We start from the raw sequence: 14873 nt of genomic DNA on the forward strand, positions 1-14873 counted from the left end.
ATGTAAATAAACGAAATGTATGTTTCAAGATAAGAGTTGAAACTGCAAGGTCTACAAACTATATATGTGGCCTATTGTCTTCAATTTATTTACATGTAGATATTTTGTACATACATGTATCAAAAACAAGATAATACGATATTTTTATACTACAAAGTATATAAGAAATAAATTATATAAGATTTAACCCTAGTTAGCCGCTATGTCTATTTTCTCTACAAATCAGTTAACCTTGTGTATATATGCCCATAAATAAATAATAAATCTAGACAAGAAAAACGAACGAGATTTTCTTCTCTCCTCGTGCAATTTCGCTTTTAATCAAATTTTCTGACCGTAGATTAATAAATGGTATAAATCATTCATGTTTGATAAGCCATCAGAATTCTGGTTTGCTCGAGCTGATATAAACTAACGTATCTAAGCACCGTCGAAGATTAACAGACCAGCGTTTATTTGAAGTTCAAGTGACCAGGGGCAGTTTATAAGTTTAACGGACCCAAAAATCGAACATTAGTAAATAAAGCAGCGTGTCGTATAATCTTTTCGAATATGATGATATAATATTTGAATTAGAGTATATCTGACGTAATAGGTCGGAAATACACGTCACTTATCGTCAACACATGTGATTCATACAGAAAATGTTTTGGTTCCAATCGTATTTTCCTTATTTTGAATGGTCAAGGTAAAAGGGGTAGCATATTGTTCAGTTTTTTTGTGTGTATCGCAGATAAACTATCACAGCCTATGAAATCATATTAATTGATTTTTATTTCAAAATCGTCTGGTTTTCTATATGTATTCGTCGATTTGATATAAACCTTTTTAATTCAAATAGTACAACGCGCATTCTTTAAGCTTTATTCACATCCCTTTTTTTTGTCTTCATAATTTAATTGGAATAAAATGGCCTTATTTTAGCCCAATACTTTTTTTTTTGACGAAATCGTTTTAAAAAATATTACCTCTATAGCCGTGGCGCGCCCGCAAAAAAACTACGTTTCATGCTCGGGAGTTGAGAAATGGGTTCCCATATTTTGGATTGCAAGGACGTAGAACCGCCGCGTTATGCAGCACTAGAAAAGTTGACGTTCGTAGGCTGTTTTTAAGTGAACCCAAGTTGATTAATAAGCAGACTGGTAACAATACGAATGAAATGTTCATTTTGTCTATTTCTTCATCTATCTGATGAAAAATTGGCAGTCACTTGAAAATTTGATGGAAAAAGAAATCGCAAAATTAAATTGAAATTTCTTTGTAATTTTGAAATGCTTCCTGGTATGAATACGGCTAACAGAAAATAGCCATTTTTCACAAAATGCTCATGAAGTAATGGGTTAAACGACTTTTTTTAGGGAAATCAAATGACGTGAAGAATGCCATACTGCAGCAGTTTTCTAATTAAGGCTGTAATATTCCAACAAGTTCCTCTTATTTTTTGTAAGAAACAATTGACACTGTTAATTGAAGTTGTCAGGGTAATTCGAGAGAGGATGTTCGCATAGTTAATTAACCAATCAAAATTAGTCTTTCATCTTTTAAAACTATGACTAAAACTCGCTTATTATAATCACTGTGTACTCATATTCCATCCAGAAAGATCTATAGACACTTGTGGAAGATTCAAGTCCCTGCTTAATAACAACTGACGTTTTCATTGCTCGTGGGAGTTGATGAGTTAATTGGGTACACATATTTATAAGAATTCGATCAAGACAACAAACTTAGAACCGACTCGCGTAAATACCGTGCAGCACTTGAAAAAGTTGATCCCCGTTCGTGTGCTCATTTGTTTTTAAGTGAATACGTCAAGTGGTGTGTATGTAAATATAGAGTACATTCAGGTAATTCAATAATAGAATGAATGCTTCAGATTTTTGTCTTTATTTCATTAAAAACATGTATCAGTGAATGAATACTGAATGGAATTGGCTGTGATCTGAAATTAAGGAAAGTAAGAGAAGGCTCCGTGCCTATTAAAATTAATTCCCAAAATTTCTGTTTCTAAATCTGATAATATATATAGCTTTCTTGGATGAATAACGAGCTAACAAAAACTGATGGCATTGGAAGAATCGAAATTAAATACACGTTCCGTCTACAATAGGCCATATATCATATTTTATATGCCAATGTTAATACGTTAAATTCATTTAGGTTTATAAAAGATATTGAAATATTTGTTAGAAAATTATCTATAAATATTTGTAGTTAATGCACTGCAGAATGTTTACAATATTTTCACTTCATTATTTTCGGCATTTTTATTGTGTAAAATAGCGGATATTTTACGCACGTGAAAAAATGGTTAAAAACGGCTTTGCACGAGACATCCGATATTTAACCTATATGTACTATAAACATATTATTCTGTTCTAATCTGTTCTGTTCTGTTCTGTTCATATAATTTTCTATTTATAAGACTTACTAGTTGTCAAAATGACCATGTCCAAATAACAACATGCATATCAAGATTTTGTAAACAAAAGAAACGCTGTGATATTACTACACACGATGGTGAGAAAAAAGTAGTCCTGTCCAACATTGCTGGTGGGAATATACGCAAATGGGCGTAATAATTCAAAAGATGAAAGCGGAGAAAAAAATGTGAAAACAAAAGTTATGACTTTTCCCTATAATTTTCTCATTGCTGTAAAAAGTGTTAGTTATTACATCAGAGTAAGTTTCCGACGTGTTAACAACGTTTGATTATAGATTAGAAACGCTTTCGAGCGAGCAAAGATCGAATCTGTCTTCCGAAGTATGAAACATCTTACTAAATTGTTTACAAAAAGGCATTTAAGTGCAATTTATTTAATTAGTATGTAATACTTGAAGTTTAAAATTAAATTCAAGTGTTTTTTTTTTACTTACCGATGAAAATTGGCGTTCAAATACGTTCGGGTATTTTAGTAGCTCTAACGACAAACTAAAGTGTTAAGTATAAAATAGTAAAACACAAGTTGGATATTTTTTGCGTGATGTACGAAATCAGTGTATTTATGTCAAAAATTGCATTGTAAGAAATAAGACATATTTGATTTCAGTTGCGCATGTCACTCCTGACGTGATATCTAAGGTATAGACGCACCCCATTCACTTGATGATGTATTATTTTCATCTGTCAGATATATCAAACGTTTTATATTTATATATTATATATGACATGTGCACGAGTGTCTTAGAGTGCTTATTCTAATACATTCCTTGAATTTATTCGCCCATGATGGCAATGCAAACATATCTTTCTGTATATATAATATAAATGTATAATACAGCAAACAAATACATGTATATCTTACATGTATGTATTAATTATAGTTCATATAAAAGCAACTTTCGGTTTTATTGAGGTCAAGGGTGACTTTTACTGTGATCAAATCACGTTAAATTATATATTTAACAGACATAGAACTGTATATACATTGTCGTCACCACATCATGCAGTGATAACTGAGATATTGCTAGGTATAATGTTAAATTATTGTTGATGGACACGTAAAAAAAATGTTGTCAAAAAAAAAGTCAAAATAAAAGAGTGACGGCGTACTTACACACAAGCTCCATGGCGGTGGGCTGAATGTGTGACTTGTTATTTTAACATTTGTAACATAATTTGTTTAAATGTCTCTCACTAGTTGCCTCGTCGAATACAAAAATATATTTATGTATATATTTAACTTTTTATACGACAAACGTTTTGTGAAAGAAGTGTTGAAAAAAAAACAACAACGAAATATCGATAGGAAATGAATAAACTTTAAAAGACTAGCATAAAACGTAAACAACATAAATCTTTTTTGAGCAGACTGTAATTCAACAACAAAAACAACAACAACAACAACAACAATTATAACAACAACAACAACAATTCTAACAACAACAACAACAATTCTAACAACAACAAAAACGTCAGTATATGAATTTTCTAAAATGAATAAGATATTATTTATAACTGATTGTGAAAGAATTATGAAGGTATTAAAACTTTTAGACTAGATAAGGTTACGCTTGTACTATATAACTATATACTTAGTCATGAGAACTGATTAAAGTAGTGTTTTCGCGAGAGACATTAAGATTATATTTGTATGAATCTATTAAAAGTGTTGCTTCAATTATATTCAATTCTGCACTGATATGAAACAAGTTACTCCCAATTATGCCGTCAGATCCTACTTTATAATGTCCATTGCCTGAATTTAACCAGCACTAATCAAGATCTTGGAAAGACCAGAGCTCGAACCCACGGTGCGGAGGTTGATTTGCAATAATCTATAACCACTAAGCTATTTCGGTCCTTTAATCATTCTAAATATTTGTGTACTAGTGTAATTATAGACAGACAGGCAGACATATACTTTTATTTACATTAATTATACATTGTAATTATAAAAAGCTTCGGGATGAGTTCAAAAAAATTCAATTGTCTTTCATAACATTATTTTTTGCAGGAGATCGAGCAAAAAACAACTCAATTTATGGGGTAGATTTTTTCCCTCCTATTTCCATACATACATTAGATATAGATATACAATCAGAATATTAAATCTCTTTGATGTTTGCTATAAGATCATGTGTTCCATAGCAGCGTTCCTTCTGTAATATTTTCGAGTAATTCTGTTTACAAAACAAATAAATTTTCAACGTATTTGTTCGTAGTTTAATTCCTTTATATTGGGGGACCTAAACAAAATGCATTGACTTTTGAAATTACTTTTGATAATATAATTCGAATGTTGCCTTTTTAAATTAAAAGACACCTCTTTAACAAAGTCTGGAGAATTGTTGCCAATTAAATGTCTTGAAATTATATTTTTTATTGGATAATCTCCCTTTTTTTGCCATCACAAATCATCAATTTAAAATAAAACTTATTTTCAAAATCTACCTATATTTGAGCCGCGTCACGACAAAACCAACATAATGGGTTTGCGACCAGCATGGATCCAGACCAGCCTGCGTATCCGCGCATTCTGATCAGGATACATTCTGTTCGCTTACCAACTCTATTACAAGTAGAGAATCTAATAGCGAACAACATGGATCCTGATCAGACTGCGCGGATGCGCAGGCTGGTCTGGATCCATGCTGGTCGCAAACGCATTATGTTGGTTTTGTCGTGACGCGGCTCATTTATGTTTGAGTTTATCTGTACATTGAAATCAAAACATCTGCCTTAAACGATATTTTACGAGTCTTGCATGTAAAAGTGAAATTTAATACCCACAACTGAACTGATGTCTTTAAAGAAGTTTGTGCACAGTTCAATGTCAGATTGAAAAAGATGATAATATTACTAAAATACTAACTAACATACTGACAGAAAAATAAGATGGTGTGTTCAAATATATATTTAAAAAACTTCGTATCTTCGTTGTAAGTAACGCCCGTTGTCCCAATCTCCCTCCGACCCCTCCCCTCCCAACCCCATTATCTCCTCGATCATCTCATCCCTAGATATTACCCCCACCCACCCCTGCCATCACCACCACTTTACTATTCCAATTTACTTCGACACTTATAAAAAGACAAAAATCCCTCCTTGAGCTACATCAAAGAAAATGGGACACCTGATTTATGAAATATGTTACAAATTTTACCTTGATGAAATACAGTAAAGTATGTTTTATTATTTATTATTGGTCTGATTTTTATAATTTATTATTTGACATGCTTTCTGAGCCGATATTTATGGTTTATTTACAAATAGAAATATTAAACAGATAGTGGGGTATATGATTAAAAAAACATGAATTACAAATACGGCAAAGAAAAAGAAAATTGTATAACTTACAGCCATCTTATCCCTGTAGCCCCAAATGTACACCAAAACACAATGAGTATGCCCAGACAAAACTTTGTCAAGTTGCCCGGCACTATCTTTAGTACATGCATTATGACACAAGTATCAAACTGTAAAACACTCTACAGAGAAAAAAAATATCACTCTTTTTATTTATCACATTTTCACATTTATATTAATCCTAAATCCACGGGAGATAGACTCATCACTGTGATCATTTTCATCAACACCACGCCGATTTTTAGTATTTAACTGTAACCCCCTTTTTATCGTGACTCAGGCCATTTTATTTCAGCGTTAAGCCAATGAGCAACTTTAAGTGTCGTACTAATTTTGATTTTTAAGTAGAATAACACATTGCAGGGATTTATATCCAATTTTTTGTTATACCATCATCTTGTGAATGGGTTTTTTGCACGATTTTCACGTGCATGTAAATCTCGGAATAGATCAACAATTATTATTATAATGATGCTGAGATATTTTTTCTTGAAATTAAGACTGTCATTAAAGTAAAATCATCTTCACCGCAATATTAGTATATTCCAATAAATTACAAATGCGGTCCCTTTGAAGTGTTGTTCCCCTCTTTTTTCCTCTTAACTTATCCCATAGATACCTTGATATGTAATTTAATCACAATTTTTACGAAAAGTTAATTATTTTCTTATATCATTCATAAAACACTCAATTTATATTTACACACGAACACTTGAGCCTTTCCCAACGTAATTCCAATAGTCTAGAATATCCGAACACTGTTGAGTGAAATGTACATGTCTTCATCTAATCCAATTAATTTTCTCCCTTGTAAATAGAGCCAAAACTTAATAACATTTCATTTTCTAAAGTAGTTATCTTTAAACATCAAAATTATGAAAATAAATGTTCACTGCCTTATCGTTATAAATGTATTCATCAGTAAGCGGTGTTTTCGCTTGTTCAAATCTAAAGACTAGATAACTAAACTTACGCGCATTGAAACATTTCGAAAAGTCTTCTTTTTTTTTCATTGCCCGATAGCATTCGCACCTTTAAATCCCGCCCTTATTTATCGCGCATGAATAACTGACTCGACGCTTGAATGGACAGAAAGTAGTCCGTATTTTATGTTACTTAATTATTTTTCTACACTCAGTGTCACAGTTTAATGTTATTTTCATTAAAACTATAAATTAATCTTTTCTGTTATCAATATGAATTTATCGTTCTCTTTCGTATAATTCAAAATATTAAATAGTCAAATTTGTAAAAAAAAATCAGAAATGTGAATTACTTTAAGTTATGATTCACATCGCTTTGAATTTATATATTATGTGTTTATATCAGTTTAAATCACTGTATAGAATATTGATATACAAAAAAGCATTTTCGAGTATTTTACATAACAAATTTATACCAAATCATTAAACATAATTATGGCTATTAACAGTAATGTGCCCCGGTTGTTCATTCTACAATGACAGACATCTCAAATACTCCGATTCGTTCGTACCATTAAACAATCATCAACGTTCCGGCACTATTTTTTATAATAATACTCCTGATGACTTTTACAGATCCTTCCGCATTTCTTCACGCATGCGTTAACTTATTCGCTGTTCTTAACTAGTTTTCAAGTAGGGATTTTAGAGTTATAACAACCAACAGGAGATCTTAAATCCACGTTTGAATAAAACGTTTTTTATAAAGTCAAAGGCATTTTCAGACTATGTATTTATTAATTATAATTGTGCTGTTGGCAATGCATCCGTTATGCGAATAGTTTCAGTTAATTTCAAACGAAATGTTTAACTAATAACTTCGAGAATAATAGTCTTGTTGTTTTTGTTATAATTATTATTTTCTTCTTTCTTCTTCTTCTTCTTCTTGTCTTCTTCTTCTTCTTCTTCTTCTTCTGATAAATTATCCACGAAATGTCCCGACGGATTTTAAGAGAAAATGATTAAAAAAAAATCTCGATCAAATATGTAGGAATTCACACATTTCAAAATTTCTAAATTTTGCTGATTTTTTTTTCTCATTTAGCACAGTTGGCAGCAATTTGTTATAATATAAGTGATTCAAAATACGTTATATTGATAGATTACAGTGTTAAATTAAAGCTTCAATGATGTATTATATAACACCTCGAAATATGCAACTTTAACAATTAACTTCTGATGAATAAATTCTGATCAGCGTCAGCTGAAATCCTTAAAAAACAGTGTTTTACTGTAAAAAAAACTTTTCGATGGCGTGTAATCAAATTGATCCCCTTATTTTAAGAGGGGTCACGGTGATTATATAATTATTGTAGACATTTTTTATGCCTGTATATTGAATTTGAAGTGACTTTTTTTTCATTTTCGACAAAAAACGTCAACATTAACGTTTTACGTAAACATGTTAAGTATATAATACGTTGTAATGTCGTATTTTTATGGTTGTATTTTGTGTATTGGAATGAGATAACGTTGTTCAACCAGTTCAACAAATATGCACGTGGGAATGAAGCTGGACAAAAGTTATAGTACTTATTTACAGAGAGTTATGAATCAATGGAAAGCCGAAGAGTATAATAAAACCTGTAATACACGGGCACGTGATATACTTATACATGTAGTATACATTCATTGTACACGTGTTTCTTATTGCGATTCCATTATTTGCTTTCAATTTTTTTTAAAGGGGCGTGCCTCCAGATTCATGCTTATTTCATGTAAATTTGGACAACAACGTATTTAAAGTAAAATATTGTGAAGTGAAGTGATAAATACTGCAAAATCAGTCATTAATCGCACAAAACATGTAAATCATTACTAAAATCTTAAATGTTTTTACTTTTCTTAAAATCTGAGTACATTTTTCTTAAGTTTGATTTTCTTAAAATATTTTAGCTCATCTGAAGGCATGCACCTTTAAACTTATAAAAACTTTAAAAGGATTCTTGTGGGTTTTTTCTTCATATACTGCTGATAAAATGAATTGTATTTCCATTATCGTAAATTTTTTCTTCACATCTTATTTAAGAAACATCAAGGGAGGCCCCGTTAAATCCATTTTCATAGTATGTACGAACTTCATTAATTCAGGGAGCGATCATTAATTTATTAAGATTTAAATCTTGTAAAGTCATGATTTTCTGCCCGCCCTAATGTAGACGGTATAACACTGTTGGTATGTGAGATTTGTTTATTCTTAGATAATGAATGTGTAATAAATGATATTGAAGTCTATGTACACACAGAACTCTGGGGAAGGAAAGAACGCGAGTGACGGGTAAAGTTTCATTCAAATTTGATGTCTAGTGAAAAAATATTAAAATATCCTTAACCTACTTGGGTTCGGTCTTAAGATAAGTTTGTTGACTACAAGGTTCTGTCGCTCCGAGGAAGTGAAACCAACAGTTACCTTAGCTAAGAATCTACGAGTTTATGACGTGTTGGTCCTTAGATTTGTTTTTTAAGACTAAATATTTAATATAAACGACTCTTTTCTCCGTAATATTTTGCCAGATTTCAGTTGAGATTGAAACAAAACATGATACGTAGTTTGATAGTTTAAAAGGTCACATCGGCACTTAAAAGGTCATATGATAGTTTGCTATCTTTATCAGTGAAGAAGGAATACAGGTACCATTCCTTGCATTATTTCAGTCACAGGAGAACTTAATAGATGTCTTTAATTAGATTGTTACCCAGAGCCTATGCTTAATAGGAAGGCGAATATACGATGATGAAAAGTCAAATAACGAAACCACGATGGTGAAAGGTCGAAAGTACGAAAGCATCGTGGTTTCGTTATTTCGACTTTTCACCACAGTACTTCCGACTTTTCACCATCGTATTTTCGTTGTTTCGAGTTATGTGTGTAACTAACGGGACACCGTGCATTTTCCCCACTGTCTCCCACCCTACTAATAGCCGTGGGAGAACGTGATACATTGTAGGACATCCCCTATAAGGTATAAATTTAGGTCAAAAATGCCCATTGGTGACATATTTGAGTACATGTTTTTTGCCGCATGTTTTTAACCAAATTACAAAATATTTTGTTCCTCATTTTAGTTTTCGACATAATCATAAAGGTCAAAAATCTGGTTCTTCTCATTATAAGTAAGGACGGTGTTATCGATAACGGCAACTGTGATAATATAACCCCTTCCAAGCCCTCTGGTTAAATGAGTACTCGTGCACGTGTCTAATCACGTGCAGTATCAGATTAGCGCATTGTACACTTGCGTTTCACTTTGTTGAGCCGAAACTAAATGACGAGTGTAGGGATGACTTTCAAAATAGTTCATGTTTCTACATGATTTGCAGAGGTGAATTTCATATGCATGCACGTGAATATCGTGCTGATAATGCAGGTAACCATTTCTTTTTACAACCGTAAATTTTATTAAAAAAAATAAAGACTGCTTGACCTAATCCACATTTTAACTTTAGTAACACGTGCCCAACTTCAACACTTGTTTTAATTTTGTTCAACTAACATGCACGTCTATCCAAATAAAATTGCTTTATAAGCGAAAAATAAACAAAAAGTTTGAAATTCTTTTCCCCGATAAGAGTTTAAAGTCCTAATTATTTCACCATTTGATTGTAGGAACCATTAATTCAAGACTGTATTTGACAAAATGATCATGAAAATTCTATTTTTGGCATCTATGAATGTGTAGGAGTGTCCAAATTGTAACGACAAGCTACTAAAACAGAACGTTTAGTCAGTTACTTAAAGTAAACTTCGGAAAATAACATTTTTTCCATTCATGATAACACATCCACTGTCGGGTTATGAAAGAAATTATGTTATTCGTTCAAAAGATTCTATCAAAAGTAATGTGTATGACATATGTCTACTTGATTTTGTTATACACGTGTATATTTATAAAAAAAATAGATTTAAAAACAGATTCAACCATTATTTTTAATATTTTAACAAAATTATAATTAACATAAATTTCCTATCTTTTTTTCTTTTACTTGAAATTTTGTCATCCAGGGCCGTTTCCTATCATACGATTAAAATGTTATTTTCATTCTGCGGAAATACAAAAATATAATAAAATAAATCTGTGTTTTCTCTTTAGTGATAACTCCTACGCTGGTGCAGTCGTTAAGGATGATCTAATTACCTCCCTTATTTAGTTGTTCATCGAAAACGTAACTCTAAAATAATTCTTTTTTATCCCGTTTTGAATTACGTCCCTTGCATGAATTTGCCCGTGTCACAACGAATTTTATAAAAAGATGTATTGACTGTATTTTCTTCTTTAGACTAGGTACCATTTCATGTATGTCGACAAATATTACTCCGTTTTTTTCTGCAAAATTACCAAAAATGATAATGCTAAGTCTAACCGCACAAAAAATAGATTTTAAGTTCCATTCTATAGAGTTGGGAACGTTACAAAATTCCAAAAATATTTTTATGTGATATACAAGCGCATTTATATTGTATAATTTTATATTAACGTTGTAAAAATAACTATTAGCCCTATTTACACTGTCCCGGTTTGGCGTGCCACGGTTTAGTCCTCCGGGATCAACAAAAAAACAATAGCCTTTTGTGATGCTCGATAGTTTTCCCACTTTTGTCAAACGATTGTGTGTTTTTGGTTTTATTTATACTGGGCGCCGGTTTCCCATATGTCCCAGACTAGTCGGCCTCTATTACGATTGCTGGTAACGTAGAGCCTGCAACGGAGGACTTATTCGCCTGCAACGTTGTCGATGTCGTAGAGCCGCAACGGAGGTCTTTTCAAGCTGTCGATCGTCGTAGACCTTCTCTAGGACCAAATTCCTCGCTTCATGAACAAATGACAATAGAGGAAAGGCACCTCTTCCGGGAGCAGCAGCTCTCTTTACGGCCACACCCTTCGTCGTTGGTTAGGTCACACCAGCTAAGTGACCTAACTAGGTCACCCATCTGGTGTGACCTATGCCTTCCGAGCGACGTGCACGCCACGAAGGGAAGTCGGAAGGTGTCAAACGATTTATTCAAACATTTATTTTATAGGGTCCAAACAGGTCGAGGTCACTGGACTTGAGGACAAAAGGCAAATTACTAAAATAAGTGCGAGTACTTTGTATGCATATACAAGTACAATCATATAGGTTTGACATGTCATTAACAAATTACATTAATGCAGTACAATTTCTTAAATATGAACCTTCATGCGAAAAGTCAGGCTCGGCAAATAGAATTTTACGCACAAATTTATATTACAAATTCTGTCATATCTTTTGATTCTGTCAATGGATTTTCTTCTGATAAAGTTTAATGTTACCGGCTAATGTCATTTAGTTATTTTATGAAAGAATAAGACCTTATTGCTTCAAAATTGTAATAGAAACTCCATTTCTTTTAATGAGAGCATGAAATTTTGGGTTAAAATACAAGTAATCACAATTAAATGTGCTTTTTTCATAACTTTTTCTTTCAATATTGTAATAAAACTTACTGATTATGATTTATACCTATATACCATGGTTAATAAAGTAATGTACCAACATATATACCCTACATCGTTTACTTAAGATATCAATTAAGACAAACCGAGGTAATCTTAAGGTTAGCAAAGAGGTTACCATATCACCATGGGCTATGTCTTCTGACAAAGTAAGATTAGCCAACTCTCACACAAATAAGGCTTAAAAAAGATGGCACATACCGTCTCCCACTTTAAATCATTGAGAAGTCTTAATATAGTCAGAATTAGAGAAATTTCTCCTAATATACATCAAAATAACTACCAAATATTGCCCGAGCATTGAAAGTCGCTACCGTCAATAGCTGAAGTTTCAAACTAGACATAAGTTATTATCTTCTTAATGTGTCCTGACAAAGCTGCTGCCAAACTGAGCCGAATGAGTCCTTCCATAGATCTTTACCAGGATAAGGTAAGGTCCTGTACTCAAACCCAGGCTTTGGTAACTGCATGGTCTGAAAAAAATATGCAACACTAGTACATCATGTACATGTCGAAGAAATTTTAAGAGGCATTTATGCTGTAATTCTGATATCTGAAAAAGAAAGAAAATAATGTCTTAATTAACCAATTGTTTGATTTGCTAATTCACACAGTAGGGCTTATATAAATATTGTGTGCTGAAAAATGCATGCCTGCATGAAAATAGCAGTTTAGACATTATAAACCTAACCTAATTTAACTGCTGTAGCAGCTAAAACAACAACAACAATATTACAACTGTGTTATTTTAAATGAGCCAATTATCCATAAAGTACACTGTTTAATGACTAGAAAATCTTTTATGTGTATATATTAATAGCAAATACATTCTGCAACACAGCAAAACATCAAGTTTCGCTACACTGAAAATGCCTTTATTTACAACATGTAAATCACATTTGTCCTGTTCAGTTGTCAGTTCTGCTTCATTGAAATACAAGACAATAGTGAATATTTACATACTGATTACTACAGCATCAATCCTTTGCTGAAACATCAAAACATATAATGTGTGGTCCATATGAGCAATAGGCTACTATGGTGCTTGTTCGAATCCCATGGCCGGTGCTTCTTGGGCCCCTAAGATCTCTAGAATGAGCTTGCCAATCACTTTTTTTACCAATGTAACCAATCTGAACCCCAATCCCTTGCAATGCATAGTTTATCCGTAATTTAAGATGCATTTCTCTAAAAAATATCGTTTTCTATATAAATCTTATAAAAATAAGCTATAGTAGATCTATATTGCTAGACACAGGGTGCAAAAATAAAATTTATCAATTTTTAAACTGCTTTATAAAAAATTTAAATTTCATTTTTTAATTTTAAATTTATTTTTACAGTTTTAATTCAATAAAATGTGGTTAATCTTTCATGCAAAAGCTCTGTACCCTCCTCCCTGCTTACTGACACAGTAGCAGACATCTACATTTGAAGGGGAGATAACAATAACAACGTCTGTCCCAATTTAAAATGTCAAAATTTAAAATAAAATCTAAATTTTTCAAACCTGTCAGTTATTCTATATTTTCCTGATTTCTATTAATGAACACAACACTGATGCAAAGTTTCATCCATATCCATCAACCAGTTCCCATTTTTCTCATTTCTTATCTTGGACTCGGCCCGGTGAATTTTCGTACTATTTGTTCTATAGTAAATCAGTCACATTTGACGCTTAATTCTGGATTCCACTGCTCTTGATGAGTTATATACTGTCTTCAACTTTAAACATTAACACTATTCAAGTCCAATGAGGCCCAAAATATAATAGGTTAACCATCTACTTTTTTTCAGAAATCTTCATTCTGTTGTAGCACTGTTTAAATTCACCACTTTAAAAACTCTTGACAGCTGGTGGGTAGTACACCTTTAATCCTTCCGCCAACAAATGAGTTCCTGGAGAATACACAAAAACAACTTTTAAGGACATCATATAACATACAAAAACTACACACATGCAATAAATACACTTTAATTATGACCAATCTAACTAGAGATGACTTAAAGTGGGCCACTTTAAAATTTTAAAGAACTACTTTCTAGACTACAACGGGTTGGGTCTAATTCCGTACCGGGTTGAGACCTAAATATGAAGAAACTTAAAACTGACACATGTTCCGTATAGTACCCTATACGAACGAGATTGACAATAGGCCTACTAGTATTTCATAAACTGTATTAAAATGTGGATGTTTATTTTGATTGCTATATTGACATAGAGTTCTTTTGATATTTATAAAATAGAAGAAGTTTACTTAGTTTGTGTTTTTATTGCTTTATTGCAATATTCATAACAATTCATTACTTAATAACAGGTGCCCGTAAAATTCGAATACATCCGGTCAAGTAGCTTTGCATGAACAACGTCTAAAATAAAAACTTCTCTCTAATTTATTCGCGAAATCGTGCGGACTTATTCGCGCAAACAAATATTCGCGCTTCGTGGCCATCCGCGAATAAAGCGAATAGTAATTGGTCGCGAATATTCGTTGGGTTACAGTATTAACCGCCCCTCAAATAAATAGGAAATTTCTTATTTACTAAATTATTTGAACTTTTTCGCATAACATTATTTCAAACTCATGCAATAAATTCAATATAGCT

General features: G+C 32.2%; 2 protein-coding genes across 2 annotated transcripts in view; one reads left to right on the forward strand and one right to left on the reverse strand.

The window, feature by feature from the left end:
* The window catches only part of LOC132734930 (protein Wnt-4-like), a 44881-nt gene extending 37618 nt beyond the window's left edge, over window positions 1-7263 (reverse strand). The window contains exon 1 of the mRNA XM_060721816.1: window positions 5801-7263. Within this exon, the coding sequence (XP_060577799.1) occupies window positions 5801-5901 (101 nt within the window). The 5' untranslated portion in view covers window positions 5902-7263. The remainder of the gene's footprint in view (window positions 1-5800) is intronic.
* Window positions 1-13314, forward strand: part of LOC132734932 (SH3 domain-binding glutamic acid-rich-like protein 3) — a 125056-nt gene extending 111742 nt beyond the window's left edge. The window contains exon 4 of the mRNA XM_060721818.1: window positions 13304-13314. The gene's annotated coding sequence lies outside the window, so the exon portion shown is untranslated. The remainder of the gene's footprint in view (window positions 1-13303) is intronic.
* The last annotated feature ends 1559 nt before the right edge of the window (window positions 13315-14873 follow it).

The sequence above is a fragment of the Ruditapes philippinarum genome, unplaced genomic scaffold (assembly GCF_026571515.1).
Source record: "Ruditapes philippinarum isolate M1 unplaced genomic scaffold, ASM2657151v2 ctg1965_1_1_1_1, whole genome shotgun sequence".
Lineage (NCBI taxonomy): Eukaryota > Metazoa > Mollusca > Bivalvia > Venerida > Veneridae > Ruditapes > Ruditapes philippinarum.